This window comes from Hoplias malabaricus, chromosome 1, assembly GCF_029633855.1.
Source record: "Hoplias malabaricus isolate fHopMal1 chromosome 1, fHopMal1.hap1, whole genome shotgun sequence".
In the NCBI taxonomy this organism is placed as follows: Eukaryota; Metazoa; Chordata; class Actinopteri; order Characiformes; family Erythrinidae; genus Hoplias; species Hoplias malabaricus.
The window spans coordinates 82,901,687-82,926,427 of NC_089800.1; the positions used below are offsets into that span (position 1 = coordinate 82,901,687).

The 24,741-nt window shown below is 38.8% G+C and overlaps 1 protein-coding gene across 2 annotated transcripts in view; it reads left to right on the forward strand.

The window, feature by feature from the left end:
- The window catches only part of babam2 (BRISC and BRCA1 A complex member 2), an 84,262-nt gene that overhangs the window by 29,789 nt on the left and 29,732 nt on the right, over positions 1-24,741 (forward strand). For both annotated transcript variants that reach the window (XM_066675176.1, XM_066675165.1), the window contains exon 6: positions 1,762-1,836. In XM_066675176.1, the coding sequence (XP_066531273.1) occupies positions 1,762-1,836 (75 nt within the window). The remainder of the gene's footprint in view (positions 1-1,761; positions 1,837-24,741) is intronic.

The following is a 24,741-nucleotide window of genomic DNA, read 5'->3' on the forward strand; positions in this document are numbered from 1 at the left end:
TCTGCACCTGCTTTTACCCTCCCACAAGATCATTGACCACCTCCTCCTCCTTCATACTCATATATCACTAATATTTTACCCTCAACTTTATTATGACTCATTTATCCGTATCAGTGCACTTTTACTTCTGTTTTGTTATCTCCGGTCTCGACACGAGGTGGGGATGGGTTCCTCTTTATGAGTCTTGTTTCTTTCTTGTGCACCGAGGGTGCTTTTTCTTGCCACTGTTGCCCTGTTGGCTTGCTCATAGGAGGCTTGGACCCAGATCTCTGTAAAGCTGCTTTGTGATGACTTTCTGTTGTGAAAAGCGCACTGTATGAATAAAATTTGATTGATTGATTGATAGCTGTCAGCTGTTTCTGTGGCATTACTAAAACAACAGCTATGTACACATCAACACAGAAATGTTTCAGCATCTGCAGATCAGAAGAGATCACTGAATGTTTTTCTAAATTGGAAGTATTATTACAAGTCCGTTTTTTTACAACCAGAAAATAAGAGGAAGAGGATGCCACAGCCTAAAAAACTTGAAACCAGACTTTTGAGGAGCGGATGTCTGTTTTAGGGACTGATCATTCGAAAGCTGTTTGTGTTAATCACATAGAGGATGAGTTTCCTGAGCTAGTGATGAAGTTGATGATCTTTTCAAACCTGTATTAATATCCTTATGATCAGTTTTTATTAGGATACTTTAGATTGTTGTCTAAGTGCTGTCTAACATAAAAAGTGAAGGACATCAACTAATGAATGTTCTTGTCCAGTCTCCAGACCCAGTCCCATAGAGCCTGTAAGCAATAAACAGGGCAGAAGAGTCCAAGACAAACAACCAGTGAATTCCCTTCAACTCTGGGAATTGCTGCAGTACAAATGAAGAAGCCATGTTTGGTGATTAACCCAGTACCTCATGGTTGAGAAGCAGATTTTCTTTCTTTTTTTTTTAATTGGTGGCTATTTTGAGGAATCCCAAATGTAATTAAATTTCATTTAATTGGTTGTATTGCAGAATGCTTCATATGCCTTTTTCATAATGGGACTCAGGACCCTGTGAAACATATGTAACAGTGTAATTACCATTGTGTTGCCATGTTAACCTTGTAAACAAGACTAACGTTTAGCACAACCTCAGCTGACCACTTGTTTAAACAAGAACATTTCACAACTGCTTCAAGCATATTCACCCACCCAGTGTCCTACTGCAGTTATACAAGTCATTTCTCAACATTAGCAAATTTGGGAACAGTGCTGTGAGAGTGGGTGTGTATGTGGGTGTATGTGTTGCTTCATGGGGCTTTACCTCTAAAGGGATGTGGCAAATATAGCTGTGGTTTGTGGGATAACAGACAATGATTAGGAAATGCTGAAGAAGTGATTATATTATGATGATGCAATTCCAAGGAGGCATGCAGCATGACTGTCAACAACAATCTGTAATCTGCTTTTATGCTTTTGGGAGAATGAAGCATGAAGGAATGACATAAGGTCTTTACATTTGCATAGTTTTATGTAATACAGAAACGCATTGTTTCAGTTTCTAAATTTCAGTAGAAAGCAAGAAAAGTAATATCTCGTTATTTGTTCTAAAGGCATCGATTGAAAATACAAACCCACTGATCTGTTCGTTAAAATCATACTAAATTAGAAATTGTATGATTGCTTAATTGCATTATTTCTCCAAAGAGCAGGTTTACTTTTATTACAACCTTATTCTTTTGTTTGTGTGTTTTGTGTGTGTCAATGAACTTCACGCTTGTATTTTTGTAGACAGGAGAATTCTCTGCTCGCTTCCTACTCAAACTCCCTGTGGACTTCAGCAATATTCCCATCTATCTGCTCAAGGTATGGCAAGCACAGAATGTAAAACGTTCACACACACACCTTACAAACCACACACACATGCACTCACAAAGGTGCAAGGATAGAAAAATGCAATACATGCATGCAAGCGTATGGTTAATACAGATATACAGACATAAAGAATGTAATGCAAAGGCAAATTTAATGAATGCAATACTTATAATCATCGTAAAACAGAAAAACAGCTGTCTTTTCAAATAACATCATACACTGTGAATATTATAAATGCTATATATGTTTTCGATTCAACACTTTCTGTTAAATTCAGTGAATGTGCACTAGCTCTCAGGCTGAAAATAAACGAAAAAAATCTGGGCTCTGTAAATGGAAAGCATGGAAAGAAAATGGCTCTGAGTGAGAAACACAAAACTATTCTAGTCCATCAGAAACAGCAGGCATTCTTGCTGGTGCACACTATGGGGAATGGAGGGGGCAGGGGCACATTCCTGGCACATTCTGCATGTTGAACTACACAAATTGTCAATGAGAGGTGGCAGAGAAACCGCCAAAAAGAAAAAGATCTGATGAAATGTACGTTTTTAGATCGGGCAACAGTGAAGACACGTGTAAACATTGGTGGGGTCTGTGTGTGGATGGAGAGGCCTTCAAATGTTGAAAGGCATGAAAGGGATTCAGGATGTTGCTCTATTCCTGCTCTGCAGGTGGGTAACTGACTGAAATATATTACAATTTAGTCCCGTATGTGAAAGTTTGTGATTGATGATTACAACTGGTTTCTTTAGCAGCAGCGTTCTTTAGCTAACCAAGCTAAAGCTAATTACTTGCCATGATGTGGTTCTCTTTGGGGTTTTTAGTGGGTTTGTTTTAGTCTTTATCTTTGCATTGTGGGTGCTAGACTTTGGGGGCAGTGCTTCTGATGAACCACTGAAGGAAGAGGTTTATTTATTTATTTATTTATGTTTCTCTTGCATTCTCCAAAATCACATACAGTACCTTTAAGAGCAAAGTGACTATTTAACTATTTAATTAATCATGTATAATTAAACTACAATCTTTTGGACTGTGTATAGCAGCAGCATACATATAAAACATGAGTGCATTTACACTGTGTGTGTGTGTGTGTGTGTGTGTGTGTGTGTGTGTGTGAGAGAGTGAGAGAGTGAGAGAGTGAGAGAGTGAGAGAGAGAGAGAGAGAGAGAGAGAGAAAGTATATTACCTTGTGAGTGTGTGTGTTATAGACATCTTTTCAAGTGTCATGTTATCAGATTTGGATTGTTGCCCATTTCTACTATCTAGGTTAGATATGTATGTGTTCATGCTTTGGGTTTGTGTGTGCGTGTGCATGCATGCATGCAGACGGTGGTCGTTGGGGCTGTGAGTTGACTAATCAGCAGCCTGTCACTCCCTATCAGCTCTAAGCTGCTCTGTGACTGCAGGCTCTCTCTCTCTCTCTCTTTTGCTCTATCGCGCTCTTTCTCTCTGTCTCTCTCTCTCTATATGTATCTATCTATCTATCTATCGCTCAGTCTTTTGTATTACACTTGTATAAGTCCCCTCTCTCTCTCTCTGAACTGTATAGATAGATATGTAGGTAGATGCATAGATAGTCAGATGTGTTTGTATGTGTGCATGCATGCACGTATGTCCCCAGGAGGTCCATGCTCTGTGGCCTTTTCTTGTGTTGGCTGTGTATTTGTCCTCCCCATGGGAGCTGAAATGATAGTAAACATACGGAAAAGAGCAACCATTATTAACATCACTATCTTAACATGCTGTCCCTAAGTTAAACACACACACGCACAGTGGACTAACTCAATCCAGCTGCATGGCAGGAAGCACACTACTCCAGAAGGTTGTTTGAGTTTGGTTGCTTTGAAGAACTCAAGAGTAAAACAACTGTAGAGGTTAGGTCAGAAAATACTTGACTGTTCTGTGATTAGTTTTCCAGTCAGTTTCCAGGAAAAAGCAGCTGTGTCCTGCAAGGACATATAATTAAGCCAATTACGAAAAATTAAATATGGTCCAACAAATATCCAAACTTCATATCATTTAAAGAGCGTCTTGAAGCCTACACTTAAATCCATTGATTTCAAATCAACAAAACTTCTCCTGTGCCGTCTCCTTTACACTAATAATAATAAATACAATAATTGACTCTCTTGAGAAGACCTCAAACTTGAAACATGGCTCTTAGGATTCGCATGCTTTCAGCCATGTAACCATAAGTGAGGTCTGGTATTGATGTTGGATGATTAGTTCTAGATCTCGAATGCCAAGGTATTTGGATAGAGCTCCTTCACTCCTGATTCCAGGGGGCTTTTTGCTTCTCTGTCTGAAGACTGGTATTGAACATGATAACTTTCATTCATATGTGGTTGCTCCAGCACTTCTTACTCTTTTTTTTCAGTGTTTTTATACTGACATTATACAAGTTGTGCACAATTAAACACGTCAGTGTGTGCAGTGGTGGGTTAGAAGGGGTGTCTGGGTATTTTTGGATGTACAGCTATTTTTCAAAGTCTCATGAGGCAGTGGAGCTCTCACAAAAGCTCAGATGTTTCAGCATTTGAAGTGAAGCTTGTCAGTTCAAGGTGATCCCCTGCATTCCCTTCAGATTTAAAATGACACCGAGTGAGTTTCATGGCTTAAAAAAAAAAAAGTTGATCATAATGGCTGCTTAGTTAAAACTGCCATATTGGTTCTTGTTTCTAATGTGTTGTTATAATCAGGGGATCTCCGTCTTATTTGTAATACTGCTGTTCCTAAGCTTGTGCACTTAAGCAGTTCTTTGGTCTCCTTTTAGTTACTTATCTCACTTTTTTTTTTTTTTTTTAACTCATTTGTACGATACCTTCCATCATCTCTCTGTAACACGTTCACGTCTGTATAACGCATCATGTTAAAATGAGCTGTGTGGCATGGACAGACCACACAAGAGTCATAACAGATTAAGATGTGTGAGAAATACTGTTTTTCCCGCCTACGTCTCCCAGAGGATGCAGCTTTGTGAGTGCTTCAGTCTCAGTCTTCTCATTTCTATTGCCAACGATTTATCCTTTCTGACTGGAGTGCCTGTGGTCTCCATAATGTTTCATCTCTTGCATTCTGTTTGGAATTCTTGCCGTAAATTAAAAACGTGGTTCTTTTCTTTTCCTCAACCATTTCACTTTGTAGTGTTCCAGTGGCTGCATCTGTGTCCCCCATACAAATGTTTATCACTCGGTTTTCACCAAGGTTAATATAGTGAACTGAAATGAAAATGCAGTTTGGAACTCTTCATGGGAAAATACAGAGTAATGATAAAAAAAAAACGTGAAAACCAAGTAATGAAGGAATACAGTTTGGATCAAAAAAAATAATTTGAGCATTTGCGCTGAAAGTAATCAAATAAATAGAATGTTTGGTGATTTATTTTTTTTTAAATTAAAATTAAGATTTTTTTTTGTTAATTACTGGCTGGATTTAGAATACAGGAGGTCATCAGGTTACGTCAGTCCCGAGTTACGATGTTTCGTGGTTACGACACATCTCCCATTTACTGTATTGTAAATTGTAAGCCTTGTTTCGACTTAAGCGGTTTTGCATCGTAAACGTCGTAACGCGAACTTCGTGTTTGGTGTGCGCGGCGGAAGAATACACGGTTATGCGGCTCGGGACCGAGGAGGATTCGTGTTAGGATAGGATTAGTGCTTACATTACGTTATTTGCGTACAGTATGTACGTATGTTCCGACTTACACCGAAAATCGGTTTACGACGCGGCGTAGGAACGGATTAACATCATAAGGCGAGGACCCCCTCTATTTAATTTGCCAATAAAATAATTGTAGATGGTGCTTGATCATGAATAGGTCCTTCAGTGTTAACTATGAATCACAAATTAGTCATTACAACTCCAACAGTATAAACATTACTGTAATATAATGTACAGCAATAAGGTATAACCAGTTCTAGCTTCCATGATTTAATATTTAAAACACTCGCAGATACTTTTTTACGTTTTCAAAAATAGATAATGTATCTTTCTCCTTACATTCAAAAATTATGACCCAGATTTTCCCAATTTCACCCACAAAAAAAGAAGAAAAAAGCATAGAACTTTTATAAAGTCTTATGTTATACAGCTTGATTTCAATGGGACCAGGTTAACCATTCAGAGCTTGAGTTGCTGAGCAGATTAATAGGATTTAGATTAATCTCTGAATTTTCAGACACAATGGATCGTCACCCTGGGCAGTGGCTGTGAGCATGGCCTAGAAAATGTTCAACCTGCATGAATTGGAAAATCAATTTGGAGGTCTGACCCACCATTTTTAGTAGTACATTTTGTTCACCAATTAGCTATTCTATGATATTGCTGCCTTAAAATTCTTCAAACAATACACTCATGAATAGAGCCCTAATTACCATTAATCTGGTGCTTTTAACCCAGCTAAGCCAAAGCCTAAGCTAAGGAGTTGAGCACACAGAAATGGGAAATAGATGTCAGAGAGTTTTGTTCTAGCACCAGTGAATTAGGCAGTGTACCATATATGCGCATGAGGAAATGCACACAGCTGTATTCTCTTCCCAAAATGACTCAGCCATAGTAGTGTGACACATATTCAATGGGCCTTCCCCTAAACAGGTGATGGGAGTCAGAAGGTTAAATATTAGACCTCTCTGCCGCCTAGAGCATAGGTGAATCACAGTGGAGGTCCCTTCCAGTTTCAGGCGTTCACAATTGAAACTGAAAGCCAACTGACTATTGACTCCTGCTATGATGAGTGTGCAGTTAGTCCGACCTTTTGGTTTTGGAATGAAAGGCCAAGTTTGCTTTTGTGTGTGTGTGTGTGAGTGAGAGAGAGAAAGAGGGCGAGTGGGGTGGGGGGGTGGTGGTGGTGGTGGTGGTGGAGGAGATGAATGTGTGTGTGTCCTTTGGCCTGTGCAGTAGCAGAGCGAGGTCGGTTGGGATCAGGCTCTGAGGGAACAGTGTTGTGCGCTGAGATCTTTGCCTGCAGTGTGCCGTCTCGCTGGTTTTAGCTCACTGTGCTGGACATGTTTACCTTCCCCAATTCGCACTTGACCCTCAGGGTGCGTCCTGCCTGCACCAGTCAAGAGGCAGAAGGGAAGGCAGCATGACAATAGTGTGTGTGTGCTATACCAGTGATGATATCGGGCATCAGCACTTTCTTCTTCTGGGAGGACGAAGGAACCTCCAGGCTGGACGTCCCCCTACTCCTTTTATTTAATTTTGGCATGTTCCCCTTCTCTGTGTACTATTGTACACATATCCAGACATTTATGCTTAGATACATAATGTGGTTCATAAATTTGGGATCAGTGGGCCTACTCTACAGCCTTCCCAAAGGCATGTCAATCTAGTGACCAATTGAAGCATGTTATGAAGCTACATTGTGTAATTGAAATTGTGCTATCATTTAAATTTCCCAAATGCTAGCAGCATCTGCTTCTTCACCACATGCTCCCCGGAGTGATCAGTTAAGGATTATAGAGCAGTGTACATACAAGCCTTTCATTTGAGAGTCTTCTCTAACGGCTGCTTCATGCTCCCATGGTTCAGTGTAATGTGGAGCTCCCACTTTCGTCTAAATGTCATCTGATGTAGCTGCATATAGATCAGAGGGCTGAGTGGAGTCGTGGTGTTCACGACCAGTTTAATCGCTCTCACTCCAGTGGAGCATCATGAGCCTCTAGCACAGGCCTTTGTCCTGGCACAAAGGGCAGGCAGGACGATCGCACCGCTGGCCCCGAGGGACACCACCACTGCTACTGATCTCTTCAGACAAGTCAAGCCCGCTCTACGGCAGGTGAACATTCAACCTGCACTACTGCAGACTGGCTTAACCGCTAAGGTCCTAAGGAGGCCAGCGAGTCCAGATAATGTTGCTCATGCTCAGAACTTCTGAGGTTTATTGTAGATATTAGGTCATTTTATGGGCCCAGTCAGGAAACATTTTTACAACCTGTCTTTATTGTGGGTCCAGCTCGGTGATTGGAGAAAATTGGACAAGAAAGCGACAGGCAATTCTGATGTGCCTGCACGCTTTGTGGGATTAACATCTCGTTTTATTCCATGGTTATTTTTTAACTTAGGCAGCCCACAAAAATCTGAGTGATCCTCTTTCACAGCTTGTGGGTTGTTAGACCCTCCAGGTCCCCAAATTAAAGTGCTAATGCACACAAACCTAATCTTAGGCCTAACCATGGTATTAATCCTAAACCTGAATGCTGTTGCACTCTACGGTATTGTTTGTTAATAGCAGGGTAATCAAATAAAGTGAGAACATTTAGAAGAGCAATGTCAAAGTTATGATTCTGTCTGCTTCTGGTTTAATTTTGCTCTTTTTTCTGAATAATCAAACAGATTTCGTAATGGTCAGCCTATACCCACCCAGCAGTAATGTTCTGCTCTGGGGTAGCTACTTAGCCTTTGGCAACCCCTGGCCTTCTTTCCTCCTGCCCTTTCCACTTAAATAATGGACAGCAGCACAAATGCCTAATTAGTATTACTCTAATTATTTTACAAATTATTTTTCCCCCTAATTTAAATGCATTCAAACTCCACGGGCAAGAGTCAACAGAGGGGTCTTGGGTGAAGTGGCCCCTCAGGGCTGTGCCTTAGCCTCTCTTGCATAGTTTGATTTATGCAGAAGCCTATTCTCTGCTATTTTTTTTTTCTGTCCGTTGCCATTCCATTCTTTTCTTTTCTCATTGTGTTAAAAAATGTTAGTAAAGTGCTCATTTCTCATTACACTATTTATTCTGTCAGTAACCAGCGATTAAGACAGAGGTTGAAGATACCCTGTCATCAGGGAGCTTTTATGCTGCAGTTAATTTCAAGCCTGTCTGTGCCAATTAAAATCTTGATTACTATTTCAAATACAGTGAATCAAGGAAAGACAGGGAAAAATGTTGTTTGTTTTTTTTTCTTCTAAAAAAGCATGGCAAATGAGTAACGTAGAAGATCAAATTTCTTCAGGTCCGTAGGGTAGGAGTTAATAAACAGTGTCTTTGGCTTCCATTCAGGCAGCCAAGGGGACGATTTGATTTTAAACTAGAATAAGCATTGACATGCCCACTAGAGAGAGAGCGAGAGAGTATGAGGGAGAGAGAGACAGAGGGGCTATTAAAAGAGGGATTGAGGGGTTGAGGTTTAAAGAGTGGTTTAATGCCAGTGCTGGAGATGCTGAACGTCTCCCTGCAGCGTTAAGAATTAGCACTAATATGGAATTAGAACATAAATATTTCTAGGTATTGGTATCTGAGGCATTAATAAGTGTGTACTTGGCGCAGCTTAACAAGAGTGTTCTCTGCTTTAATTCCGAATAGACACAGGTTAAATGCAGGTTATAGGATTTTGTGTCCAGTTTAGGCTTTATTTAGTGTTGTAAAGGGATAGTTCTGCAAAAATTAAATCTACGCACTTCCTTTTACAACAAATGGATTGGCCTAAGAATGTCTGATGTCTGACATTTGTTTCTTTGATTTTAGACTGGAGTTGTGAGGCTAATACCGCTGACCAGCAATCGAATTATACAACACTTTAGAGCATCTTGCAAAACCGAATGCCCAAATCATCACACACTTGCCTCATTGTTCGACAATGAAAGCTTAAGAGATAGATTCTTCTGATCCATTTTATAGAATACACCAACTTTCCTGTTTTCAAAGCTTCACTGGCCACCTACATTGAAAGCAGGTTGGAAAAACAAAGTTCTATTTTTAGCCTTGGTATTCTTAAATCCTAAGTCTCCACTTATTATGTATTCATCCTTTATGCTAATGTTTGTGGATGAAAAGCTAAAAACAGAAGCCCCTCTAGCAGCACTTGCAGCTTTCCATTTTCTTTCTCCCTGCACAAACACAGACTATAGAGGTGCATTGCCCCTGGCCATTTTTCTGCATGCATTTTACATGCTCTCCTACCCTCCTGTGGTTGACCCCCATGTCTCATGAAACTAACTAAAGCCTTAGTGCTTTGATCAAGCCCTTGACCCCATTTTATTTTAACCAACATTTCATGTGTTCTCAGTTTTAACCAAGCGTTACAGAGCCTTGGATAAACAGATAGATAAGAGGATTAAACCCCAGGTCCAGGACTGAGTGGACGCCTAGTTGTTTCAATCATCGGCCAATAGTCTATCCAGAATTCCAGCCACTATGTTCTTATCACTACAGACACATGTGTCAGTATTACATGTATGTTTCTGTAGAATTTCCCCTTGCACCTGACAGCCAAGAGCATTTGCCCTCATCTGCTAAGCTGTTAGTCTGGCTGAGATTGAGATCTTTATGCTACTGCTACTACATGCAGAAATGCACTTTGGATGAGCTTATGGAAAATATACACTGTGACATTTCCATCAACCCAGCACAGGCCTCTTATCATCCATAGTGACTGATACACTGTTTAACATCATGCTTGGTTTCATTCAGCTACATGTCCATGTCCGCTACATAAACTCGCTATTCTGTACGCAGCTATAGCTACAGCCATTAAAATATAGAGCTTGTGAGCATAACAAAGCAAATGCACAAGGGCACAAACTTTCAGCAAACATAATCTTTTAAATAAAATAAAATCTACTATGTTTAAAAATAACCATGAGTATTCAAACATAAACCAAGCCCAGGCTTTTATATTGTACATTGTAATGTTGGGAAAGACATGGACCAGAACCCATAATTAAGCCCAGCTGGGTCTTGCAAAACCCTTGAAACAAAATATGAATGACATTGATCCACAAAAAAAAAGTAAAGAACTTTGGGATTTCATCATCTACTGCAAATTATCTCATTAAAAGAGTCAGAGAATCTGGTGGAATCTCTATATGCAAGGGACTGCCATCATCAAAAACGGACACTATTCTATAGTGGAACTCACTGCATGGGCTGAGAAACACCACCTAAAACTATTTTCTGTGAACACAGTATGTTGTTGCATTACAATTGCAAGTAAAAACTGTCATGCAAAGAAGAAACCATATAGAAGCAGGATTCAGGATCAGTGCTGCCTTCTTTGGGCTAGAGCTGGTTAAAGATGGACTGAGGTGATGTGGAAACGTTTCCTGTGGTCTGTCAAATCAAAATTTGAAGTGTTGAGCTGCTGAAATCCTATATCAAGCAAGAATGGGAATAACATTTCACTTTCAAAACTTCAGCAACTTGTCTCCTGATGCAACAGCGTGTTAAACATGATCATGTTTTGAGAAATGTTGCTGATATCAAATTAAAAATGGGCATATTTTTTCAAAAAGTGATAACATTACTCAGTTCTAACATCTGATGTATGGTCTTTGTAATATTTTCAATTAAATATAAGGTTTATGTACTGCATTATCGCTGCATTTTTGGTATTAATATACTTTTTGCACAGTGCCCCAACTTTTTTGGACGTGGGGTTTGTACTTTCTTGGAGAAACTGATGGATTGACTAAAAGCTTCAATCTGTCAACATACTGTAGACTGTTTTCTGCTGCTGACCATATCTATATTTACCCAAGCATTGCTTTAAATCTGCTTCAACCCAAAGCCTTTTGACTTTGGGAAACTTGAGTGGCATTAGTGTGATAAACGCTTGGTGTTTTCAGATCACAATATATTAAGTTGACTGATAATGTCTTGGGAGCACTGTTGCTGGATGTAAGAGACATGGCGTTAAAGTAAACAAACACGGACTTAACAGCAAACATGCATGCTTATACTGCTATATTCTCTCTCTCTCTCTCTCTCGCCCTCTCTCTCTCTCTCACTCATGCTCTGTCTGTCTGTCTCCCTGTCTCCAGCCTTTGAACGCTGTCTATCCCTAAAGATCATGTTAAACAGGCAAAGCTCACATGCTGTCAGTGATGAGCTGAAGAGAGATCCTTTACTGCTTCAGAGCCTTATCAATCTCCACACTTGACATCTCCTCTGGGGGGGAAAAAAAAAACAAAAATGAAAACACCTCAAACTGGCTCTCCCAATCCAGCAAAGCTCAGATTAGGAAAAAGGAGAGTGACACAAAGCCACTTAAACAGCGGTGCGCGCAAATGCCGCTCTGCTTCCTGCCTGCAGTCGTGCTGGGGTGTGCACTGCTTGTTTATTTTATTTTATTTTATTTTTTACAATTTTTTTTCATTCTTTCCTGTACGATGGATCTCTATCCGCTCTCACGTTACCACTGGTGTGAAGCAGCTTTAATGCCCTGTCTCGCTTCATTCTAAAACGGTCATATTCCATGTTTTTAAGATTTATGCCCTATGTTGTGGTTCAGTGCAGAGATAACTGTGCTCTGTTGATTATATTATTACATTTCCCATCTTGTATTTGCACTAAAATATCTTTTACAAAGTCTATGAATGTTGTAGGCGTCCAGTATGTTTCCAACAACCTTATAATACCTCAGCAGACCATTGTTTACCTTAAGTCTCACCCTATTGACTAAATAATAGACTATTTTAGGAATCTCGTTGTTGTCGTCATGGCTGAAAGCTAAGTGGAGTTGATTGACTACATTTCTTGAGGACTTATGTCATTTGAGGTTGACCCTGTTACTTCACTTGTATGTCATCTCAAGATCATTAAGGTAAAGAAACATTTTTGAAGGTCATTTGAAGGTGTTAAAATATATCCCTTACATTTTCCTTCAGCAACTGAATGGAATTAATGGAAATTTAAAGAGATATTGTGGTTGGACAAAATAAATAACTAGTTTTGTGCAATTTTCTATAAAATATATACATTTCTGAACATTTCTGTGTGCTCAACATTACATTTGTTGTACTTAATGGCTGTTTTGACTGGAATGAAAGTAACTGGAAAGTGATATCTTATCTCAGTGCTCCTGAATTTCCATCGGAGGCCTTAGGAATATTCCTTCTGCGGTTGGGGCACGGAATTCCTGGAGCATTCCTGTGACGCTTTTGGAGGACTGTTGGCCCAACAGAGTTTGCTGAGTCATTTGATTACAAATTAGCCATGCTCTGCCTTGGTGTTCTTCAAGAACACTCATAATTTCGTCAGCCCTCAAAGTGCACACATTCAAACAAACAGCCATGCATGTGCACACGCCCTCCTCCAAAGCTGTGCAAACATGGACAACTGGATCTGACAGGAGTGTTGTTTAGAGGACTGGGATCATGACATCATTGGCTGTGACTCTAGCCCCCTTCATTAGGTCACTATTAAGGATATAATTAGATGCCCAAGAGTCAGCCATTGCAGCTGGTGGTGATCTCTGCTCTGTCTGTTCTCATACCTTGTCTATGTATGGCAGAAGTAAGCTTTGTCTTTCACCACATTGCTAAAACTATTCTAGTGGTGTTCACTTTGCCCTCAAAAGATGGTTTCCGTAATTTAGATTAGGTCACGTCCTGTGTCACCAATATTTAAGCAAAAGTTTTATGACTTAAAAACTATGCAACACTGATTGATTTAGTGAATCATGAAACTAGAAACGTAATGACCACCGCTGCCAGGAAAACCACACCTTTAGAGATGTGTCATGAATGCTGATTGTGACAGTTATTTTTGTTTTTGTTTTGTTTTTTTGTTTTGTATTGTTTTTTTTCTTTTTGTTCAGGCAGATTTTTTTCTTTGACTTACTAAATCGTGGCTTTTGACGTTGACTACCAAGCCCAGTAGAATTCAGACCAGAGGGCCACAAACTCTACCCTGCCCTGTGCGTGACTGCACAGAATTTTATGCCGGAGCCAGTAGTTGTAATTTGCAGGCTGATCGTGCCCTGCAACAGTAAACACTTACTAAGGGCTCAGGAATCTTAAGAGCTATAAAGTAATTGCAGGTTCCCTCTGCAGAGATTGGTGTTTCACCTTGTTGCACTCTCGCCCCAAACAGCAGGCTTTGTCTTTGCTTTTGCCAAAGTCCACCCACTCTACTTTAAAAGACAGAGAGAGACCTGTTCCCACAGTAGGTTTCTTGTGTGTTCAACTTAATGGGTTGTGTCCACCTCTAATGTTAACTTGTCATGGTTATATGTGGACAGAATAAAAAATGCCAGGATCTATAACATAAAGTGTTTGAGTAAGTGTTTTTGTTAGTGGTACTGTGCCACTCCATGCCCCACTCACATATATATGGGTCGGTATGTACACAGAACTAAATGCCTGCATCAGTAATGAGTACATTGTAAAGCAGCAGATATCTTTTATCATTTTATATCTAAATATCAGTGATGTAATTTGTAGAAATGTTAAAATTCTCCTTTAGTAAGATTACTTTATGAAAACATATTAAATGTTCAAGAACAAGCTCTAAAAACTTCACAAACCTTCAAGAATGGCAGAGCTCAAAGTTGAGTGAAGTTGCCACTGACATTAGCGTCACATTTATTTAGAGTGCGAGGAATAAAAAAGGGGCAAAAAAGACAGATAATTGGAGGTTTGGGGATCTCTAATGCAACAGGCGATGAAGCGCTGAAAAGACCAGCTAAGCCTGTCGCTCCGATAAACAATTATGCTGCTGTTTAGGCGGCCAGATTATAGGTTGGGCTGGGCCTGAGGATCAAAATAAAATGTCAGAGTGGAAGTTCACAAACAAGAGTCAAATTGGTTGGAAAGACTATAGCTGGGGGATAGCATCAGGTTGTTGGGATGGAAGCAGATTAAATGGGTAAAGATTCTGCTCCATCAGTTCTGAGGACTAGTTCCTGTAGGGGTCTGACTCTAAATTAGTTATTAAATATTACATTAGTGGATATTGATTCATATTGATGAACTGTATAATGACAACATGCATAAATCAGTGTTGTTAAACAGACAATAATTGACTCTAAATAAATCTATTAAACACTTTAAACATTTTTTAAGAAAAACTGACCTAATACTGTGTTTGTTTGTCAAACAATATAAAAGCAGCTTCCATGATTGATTGTTTTTATACATCTAGGAAACACTAGTTTGAATCAGTTACTTTCTTTGGACTGTAGAGTGTTAGTAGTTTAAGTTGTTAGCCTCCTTTCAGGTGCTTATTTTACTTTCTAGCTTTTTTAAAGCATAGTAGTTTGAAAGGAAAATATATCACATCGGGTTGTGTGCCATCTCTAACGGTATTTTAAGTTCTATTAAAGAAAACAATCCTACTTTAAAGGTTTATAGTAATATACAACGCTGGTGACACAGATGTAGAAGATATGTTTAGTCATATCTTTATGAAATTTGCATTTGTGTGAAAAGAAAAAAATGAATTATTGAATCATTTCTCATGTGATTCAGTGGTTTGGTTGTACAATGAGTCAGAGCTACAGTCACCTGGAATTCAGGGTCAGATTTCAGTAAAAGTCAAATGTCAGTGGTTTAATCATGTTTGTGAGTCAGTAGGCTTTGAGTCCAGAGAAATGTATTTGCCTGGTGCTTTAAAAGACTGATTGCGTTATTCTGTGACAGAACACAGGATGTTTTTTTTATTCTTTTTAAGTTTGCTGTTGATATTTATTTACCTGTTGTCTCACTCCATTCTGAGGAAATCAGGTCAGAGTAAAATGAACCGGTTGGTTTAGTATGCTCCAGATCAAACCCCTATTACAGAGAAGCACGTAATACAGACAGGATTTTGCTGACTCCACTGAAGGGCTTCCGGTATGTGTTGCAAGAATGCGTCTGTTGTTGCAAAACTGTTGGGGTGCATAAATTACCAACATTACAACAGTGTTTTTAACTTTACTAAACACTTGAAACCATGGCCTGATAAACCCATTTTTCTGCATGTTTTTGGGAATGTTTCCAAGTGACAAAGATACGGGGGCAAGAAAGGTGTAAAAAAAAACAAAAAAAACCTCTAAATTATTACCAGTAAACAGTGCAAAAACCAGTATGTGCTGTGACTGCATGGGGGTGTATCAGTGTGACCTCTATACATGTAAAAGAACAAGTGACGCAGAGGCTTATATTGGTGTTTTGGAGAGATATGCTGCCATCAAGATGAAGACAAGTTTTTTTCCCAAAAATGACAGGCTTCATTCTGCGTGAGTTACAACATTGTTGATTTATAGTCTGTCTCAAATTGAAAGTGAATGGCATGAATTGGAGTATCAGACAACTGAAATCGCAGACGTTTGAGAAGCTCAAGTCTTGTGTACAGCAAAAATGGCTAAAGATTCCACTTGGATAACTGCAACAAACTGAATTTTCAATTCCCAAATGTTTAAAAAGTACAATCCCAGCATTATTTGTTGAAATAATGTTCAAGAGAATAAACAAATTAGAGTTTTATTATTTTTACATTTTGTATTGTACTTTTAGAATGTTTCCCAACTTCTCTGGAAATTGGGTTTGTATTTCACCTTCATAAATGACTTTTCTTCGAGTTTTCTCTTCCTCAATGAGTTTTGGCCATCAACTAATGTGAAGACATCAACAAGACCCACTCCTTGTGCTTCTTCACTGTCCCACTTTTACAGAGTTTGATTTCTTGGTTATGGATTGTGCTTTTTAGTTTTCAGAACGTTTGGCTTTATTCTGACACCATGTATGTGTGCCTACACTTTATAAGTTAATATTACTGTGAGCAAAATCCAAATACACTTTAGGCAGCACTGCTTTTGTCTCAAGATTTAAGTTCTCTTTAACCACAAGAACAGTAAGCAAACTCCATACATAAGTGGCATGACAATCTATTGTATATAATATTTGTATCTAAGATTAAGATAATGCTACTTTTCTAGCATGATTTAATAATGGAGTTTAATGGTATGGTTGGCAGTGGTTCTGAAGGTGAGTTCAGTCCAGTCTGGCCAGGATCAGTTAGGTTGATTTAGTGCACTAACTCTGTGTAATGTCTCAAAGCTAACATTCTGCTTACAAAGCTCCCAGGACAAACCCAAGGCAGCCCCTCGTATATGTATATGACATGAAGGATTATACTCCTTTTCCACACTATGCAGTTCATCATTGTTTTGTTTTTGTTTTTTTGACATAAATTAACGTGTTTCTTCTACATTTAAAGAAATATATACAGCACATAGATAGTAGTTTGGTTTTTTTTTTATGTATTTTTTCTAATCACAGATGTAAGACCTTGGCAAGTTGTAGATGCATTGTTAACACTAGCTCAGTGTTTACTTTAAAGCCCACTCTAAATACACATGACATATAAATTCATGGGTAAACTAAACAAATAAATGGGAAACTTAAACTAAAATTAGCAGAAAAATGTTATATTTATCATTGTTGCATGTAGATGAAATGTCAAATAATTTATATATTAAAACATCCTTCCTTTACTGGGGTGCCCAAGCAGCTGTTCTTAAGTGAAGCTCATTAGTGTGCTACTATGGTCGTTCCGTACTCTCATATGGAAGCACTGTTTGAACATCTGGCTGCTCCACAGGTTTGAGTAAAGGGAAGAGAAAGGATAAAAATACAACTGTATGTTACTTCAAAAAGCAACCTGGCCATGTCGTGACCCCTTTTCCATGTGTTTCAGCGAACACACACACACACACACACACACACACACACAAAGTGTTTACAGCCTCTCCCCCTCAGGATCGCCTGCAGATACAGCATACATTTAGACCATGGCGTGTAAACACAGTATTATCTCCACAAAGGGCTGCATCAGCAAATTAAGGCCTTTCCACCCTGTTCTACCTCCCCAACTGTAGCTAGGCCTTCCAGCCTCTGTCCAAAGCACCTGCACTGGCTGTGGGTGGCAAATTGTTTGAAGTAGTCCTGCTGGGGTCTGCACAAGTGTTGTACAGTAAGTTGAAGCCCACCACAAAGAGGTAGCCATGTCTCTGTTGACCATAAGGCTTGTAAAGTCTCACAGCTGCTCTTCTCATGCAAAGCAAACCTCACGTTTTACCCGATCGGGTCATTCAGGGGTTCCCTGGTGCTGTGAGCTTTGTTTGTAACTTGGCTTTAATCATTTATTTTAGATGTTCGGAGTAGTGGACTCGTCTAATCATTCACTTTGGTGGTCTTAAGTAAGAGACGTGTGTAACATTTGGATCGTTGTGTTGGTGGGGGGTGGTATTTAAATGTGAATTGCTTTCTTATTTTCTATTATTTTTTTGTCACTTTGTATATATCTCTGTTAGGATTTAAATATATGCATTATTTTAGTAGCAGGTAGGGGGCAAAGACACTTATGACCAGGAGCTTCAAAAGTCTGCTCCCTATTCTCTTTTTATAGCTTGTGTTGCTACTGGTTCAACAGTCTAGTGCTTTTCTTGAACTTGAGCCTTTTGTGTTACTAAACATGCATAAGTATATGAGAGCAGCATCATGGGCATTTTGAAAATGCCCCTGGTTTACCCAGGTTATGCCCCACACTGAACCCTGGCACAGAACCCAAAAGCCATTTATCTGACATTTATTTAGAGCAGAAGGATATGTGACCTTCAGAGCTGTCATTATCATAAGCGGTTGCAGGAATGGGTTTGTAGCCTTATGCTCTCTAGCTCCACATCCTCCTCCACTGTTTCTGCTTCTCTTGATGTTGGTCAAAAAGCAAAAGGGCTTGTGTAAGTATGTGCAGTCGCGTTTGATTTGAGCAAATTGTTAACTAATTAGATTAATTTATCAAGGTTAATTAATCTCTGCGGCAACGATTGACTGAGCAGAGAACGTGACAGAGGGGCAGAGCCTTACAGCACTCTGCTGTGTGACTGTAACACACACACACAAGAAATTTGTGAGTTTCTTGGCCTGTAAACAGTTCAGAAGACTATAAAGCAAGGGCAGTTAGCGTGTATACCGTTTATAGTAAGGATTTTCATGTGTAAATATCATTTTTTCTGTCCTTTTTAACAAAAATACATGACTTGATATCTGTTTAGAATGGAATTGAATAAATAAAATGTGGTCTCTTAATTTGCACAGTGATGTAGTGGTGTGAAGTGTTTGACATGTGTTTGTGGGTGTGTGTGTGTGGTCATTTACCGTAACATTGGTTTGGGAGTAAAAGGGAAATTCAAGCAGCACTAAATATCTATTTGCTCCAAATGAATTCATATGAGAACATGACAGTGCAGTTGTCTTTGCTCTTGTCTGCATTCACACCTTCACTTTTAGGCTCAAGGCAAGCTTGCAGTAATTGGGGCAGTTATAGAAATGTAGAAAAGGACTGAAATACTGAGAAGAGTAACTTGGTTGTTGGCTGATGTGTCATTTTAGTTTTTTTTTTTTTTTTTTTTTTTCTTCAAGATGCAGTTCAATATGTTTTTAATTTCAGGCCTTCCAGAGAAAGGAAGTTCTTTTCTATGAGCTTAATTTAGCATAATGGATAGGGCCCGAACAAAGACACAGAAATGGACCTTCAGTGTATTTTACTATGGGAAAGTAAGAAAACAAAAATGTGTCTTTCAGGCTTAGAAAAGAACTCGCTCCTGCACTCACTGCCTTGTGTAGGGAAATATTATTTTTCTCTTGAAAGAGTATTAATACTTATTTTTTCTTAACTATATAGACCTAGTGTAAATAAAGTATATGGTATAGTGAAAATTTGTTTAATTATGATTTTTCTTAACAATTCAAGCAGCAGCAGGTTTGCACTGGGGGCAAATCTGGACACTGACACGTTTTACAAAGGTCAGATGTCGAGTTTTAGCTGGTATTTAGGCTCTCAGGTGGAATTTATAGATTAATCACATTAAAACTTTTTGCTTGGACTGTGTAACTTAACTTACTCTGTCATTAAAACTTTTTTACTAAAGTTGTTATTCTGATAGTATAATTTCCAATGAAAGACTTTATATTTAATTACATATACATTCTAAATAGAAGCATTGTCACCCAAAGCTCAGCCCACAGTTTTTCTTTGAACAATAAAGTATATCTTATTAATATACTAGAAATGTATTAGTCATATGCCAGTAGCATAATAGAAAATATGCAAAGGAGGAACCAAACCCTGTGTTGCATCATTCAGCGAATGGTGTTGCATCAGAGTTCAAGTTACCAAGGAAGAATATCACTCCTTCAGTTCCGATATTTATCTTTTGTATGGAAGTTGTTCCTGGCTTCCAGCGAACACTTGCAATCTGTGACGTCGCTGCAGGGAATGAATTGGCCTTCATTCAAGAAGAATGTGTGGGTTTGAATTCAGTCTGCCTTTAGTTATAGTGAGGACATCAACAGATTTTAAAGAATGAAATAATAAAATATTTGAATTTAATTAAAAGTAGAAAATAAATAATCTTACAAAATAGGAGTAAAATGCTAAATGCAGATTTGGTTGGAACCGATTTATGGTGCTTGTGCAATAGATGGCCTCATAAATAGTATCTAGCAGTCTAAACCCCATGAATTACCTTCTGTAAATATGAGTTTGTATCTTGACAGTTGGGAGCCGCACCTTTGTGGCTATGATGTCAGTACTTAATGCTAAGGTAAGATTTAACCTGGGACAGTATGCTTATTGTCTTCCACGGTGAAAATGGCATTTAGAAAGCTAAGGATTATTGATGTTGGAAGGTCTCAGCTTAAAGAGATTACTGTGAATCGACCGGTCTTAGAGTGAAATACTGTGTTTGAGTTCATTCAGAGGTAGCTGGATCATTCCATAATGTACTATCTGTGCGGTTTGATTGTATTTAGTCAGTTCTAAAATTGCTCTCTTTATTTCTTAATTCAAGCTGGGGTTAGAATAAAAGTTTATTTTATTGTATTTATTATGATTTTCTCCTTACCATTGTTTGTCTTCTGCAGTTTTTATCTCCTTTGTTGGTGGTTTGATTTAATCCACCTCTTCACTCTCAGTCTTTCTGCTTCATTGCTTTTTGGCTGTGGGTTTGACTGATACTCAGCCATGGAGGAAAGGGTCGGGGCAGGGTTCTCCTCACCTTTGCCAGGGGCTGCTGGCATGGTGCCAGGCAAAGTCTGAAGAGTGGAGCTGTGACAGTGATGGACGTGCTGTCAGAAAGGTCAGACCTGCGAGCGTCCAGCCCGATGCCACTGTGTTGTGACACATGACGAGTGTCACCAGTGAGTGCCTATGATGACTGATTATCACCGTGACCTCTCTCTCTCTCTCTTTCTCTCTTTCTCTCTTTCTCTGTACATATACAATTATTAACATTAGCATTAAAACCACCTCCTAGTTTCTACATTGATTGTCCATTTTATCATCTCCACTTACCACGTAGGTCTTTGTAGGTTTGTGGCTCTGTATACTTTGCAGTGTCACTGTGATGACACTGTTGTGGTGGTGACTAGAGTGTGTTAAATATTCATATTAAATGTAGAAACAAGGAGCTGGCTTTAATGTTATGGCTGATTGGTGTGTGCAGAGAGAGGGGACACAGTGATTATCAGTCATATGAGAGAGATCCGTCATTACGGTCAGAACAAAACCTTAATAATAATTCCAAAATGAAGAAAACCTTTTTTTTTTTTTTTTTATTGTAAGTTACTGTAAAGATATTCCACACAGAACGTCTTCAAGTATATGGCAGTCAACCACCACACTGAAAGACGGTATCTTTGATGTGTTTTGTAAATCCTTATGAACCCCCAGTATGTGTTTGAAATGCATTCATATGTGGGTGAAAGTACAAATTTAAGTTCTTCTACTGGATTTAAAAACACTAATTTTGAATTCATTTCTCTATGTTTGATGTTCTTCAGTACAGTCTTGACCTGTGAGTAACCCATAGATGTCACAGCTCACCTCCCAGCCCCAGCCCCAGCCCCAGCCCCTGACACACACAGACGCACAGCTGTCTTTCTTTTATTTCTTTTTAAAACCACAACCCCTCCCTTGCCATTCTCTTCCAGAGAAGCCAGTTTCAGAATGCTGTTCTCCACACTGTTTCCTCACAAACCTGAAGTTTTAATCACCATTTCTCTCTTAATTTTCACTTACCAGTTCCATTTTCTGAAGAGATGTATGACATTGCTTTTAAGTAATTCGTTTTAGGTAATGCATAGCAGAGATTTTTGGACGCGTTTATTTTCTTAAACTAGTTCAGCTGAATCAGAAATAATGTCTTCTTTCCTTCCGTACTACACCGTGTTTCCGAATGATATCAGGGTGGATATCTGAACTAATGTTTTCTTATGATAATATGTGAGGGTTTGTGAGGGAGAAGTAAAAGAATAATATTATTCATTAAGGTTTTTTTCTGCACAGTGGGGCTTGGTGATGTAGTCAAAACCTAGAAGACATTTGGGATCAGAAAAGTTCAATTTTGTAGGAACAGTTTTGTCTTTTAAAATATTTAATTTAAGCATGTGTGCTTATGATAACCAGAAATATGTACACGGTGTTGGTTTTCAGAATATCTGCTTTAATTTATTACTTTTCTTGGTCAACCTGCAGTCAGTTATTGGTTTGAATGATGATAATGCATATATATTACTTGTTTGTTTTTTTTAAACACATACACAAAGAAAATTAATATTGTATAAAACACTTTGCATGGATTCCCATTGTTAAGTTTAATATTCTCTACTTTTAAGTTTAATAGGACTGAACGAATAAATAAATAAATAAATCGTACATTACTACAATTCAGTGCCTTAAAAATGCATTATTAGCAACTCTCTAGTCTCGTCTGCCAGACACTCTAGGGAGAGTCTGGTACCTTTTGCCATTTGACGTTGGTGACGTTCATGATTGTATTTATACAAACTGTCCCTGTCCAGTATGCTAGGTTTTCTCTCTCTTTCTTCAAAAACACAAAGTGAAATGAGGGTATTTCTCTATTCCTGCTCCATAAGTGGTTTCTGATCACTTAAAAATATCTCCAAATTAGTGAGATTCGTGCTAACTGTGTTACCGAAGGTGCTACAAAACGAAACCATATGAGTTACAAATGAGTTTCTGTAGTAATTCAAACAATGAGTAAAAACTTACAGACAAGTTAAACGTCTGCGGCTTTCAAATATTTTTTTTCTTCTCAAATCTACCGTTCCACTTTAAAAGACGCTGAGATCCTGAATGTAAACAAGCCAGAGAGAATTGCCCACAATCATAGACGTCCCCTTTAACATGGGTAAAAACCACCTACTACTGCAGGAAACAGAATACTACAGACAAACATGCAAAAGGGCCAATCGCAAGTTTGCCTTCTTCTACGTCATGCCAAAATGGCAGAGAGCCAGTCTGAACGCAACTGGCAGAACCCTGACACTGAGGCCAGCTGAAAATATCAGTCTCTGTCAAGTTGTCTGCGGGGCGTTTGTGGCAGAGACTAGCAAATCAGTAATGTTGAGTGTTTACACTTTTAAACCAAGATTTGTGCAGCAAAATATGCTACATTTTTTACTTTTTTAGGTATCGTTCTGTTAAATTTCCCATGAAATGCCTAAATAAGAAACAGCAGGAAGAGTACGCGCCTGGATATATATAGAAAGTCTGACATCATTAGAACAGCTTCTACTTCTTATTTGTCTTATGACTTTTGCCTTGGTAAGGCCACATGGGATGTTGCAGTGGTCACAGAGGTACTGCAGCCTGTGGCAGGCCGTTAAGCCAAGACAACACACCAGCCATAGACTGAGCCCAATTAAATAAAGACAAACAGCACGTTGGAGATCCTTGTCTCGTATATGTCTGCACAATTTGGATTTCGTCCAGTGTTTCATGGTTTGTGTGGGTGTGTGAGAATGAGACTGTGTTGAAAAGCTAGTAAGTAGCAATGCAGACTTTGTTATTCAGTCTGAGCAATATGATGAGTTTTTTTGTCTGGATAACTTATTACATTTAGCTTTGATGAGTTGGTCATTGGTACAGTCAGTACTGATAGACAGGTGTCTAATAATAGATTTAGACCCACAACAGAGAGCAAACCAGTATTTATTAATGGTAAAAACTGCTTAAAACTCAGTTGTTTTGTGGCGTTTTTAAACGGTGTGTCTTTTTTGGGTGCAACGACACGTGTGTCATGTTGCATAATGTGAATTGTGATACAGTTGCCTTTAAATTTTTGGCAAGCCATTTTGTGATTTGTCACATGTATTGGTAACTAATGAATGGTCATTTCTTTAGGCTACTATCAGGCCTGAGTTTGATGAGACAAAACGATGCGGTTATGCACACACACACTATCATCTGTGGCCTGGTGCCGAAGCTCAGTATCCTAATGACACATAATGGTGAGAAGTCATGCTTGTGAGTGCATCATTCTGTTTACTGTGTGCTGAAGCACGGACAGCTGTTTCCTAGCCTCCTGAGAGAATGACGCTGAGGGAGTGAAAGGACAAATAGTTCTGGATGACCTTGTGTGAGAATTTGTGTTTTGGAGTGCTCCTACCTGTTTCTCTTTGTGTGGCTACTGTCACAACAAACTTGCATCACTAAGTTACATTGGTATTCATGGTCCGTTTTTTTTATTTTATTTGTATTTTTTACTGATACAGCAGCACATTGTCTGAGTAGAAATCATTGCATCTTTCTCTAATAACACTTTCAACACTGCAAGTAGTTCCTTGAAGCCACAGAGAAGCCTGCTGAAGCCAGAGGAAGTAGAATATTCCTGTTTTTCTGGTCAGAAACTTGCAAGCCAACGTGTTTCATTATTTACATCATTTTTAAGTTTTTTTCTTTTCTGAGAAATTTTGAGAAATGCAATGTATGCAACATAGATATTTAATATGGATTACATCAGTTAATCATTTACTACATTATATTTAGCAACAGACATAATGAATAAGTGAATTGTTAAGTTGTTTAATGTCATAATCCATGTTTGTGTGTTCTATGGAGATTTTATAATTGCACAATATGGCCTGGTGGCTTTTTTTTTACACACTACAGGCCGAGTGTTTTCCTCTGAACCGATCACTGAGTGACGCACAAAGCCTTGTTTATCTTTTATCCAGCCATGTTTTACCCACCGCACTTATTTCAGCATGCCACGCTTGTAGTTTCAATTCTACTTTCAGTGCATCCTTCCAGATCTCTCTGCTGACTCGCTGACAGCTGTCCTCTGGTCCCTAGTAACACCTGGGGCACAGTGTGTGTGTTACTTATTGCCTAT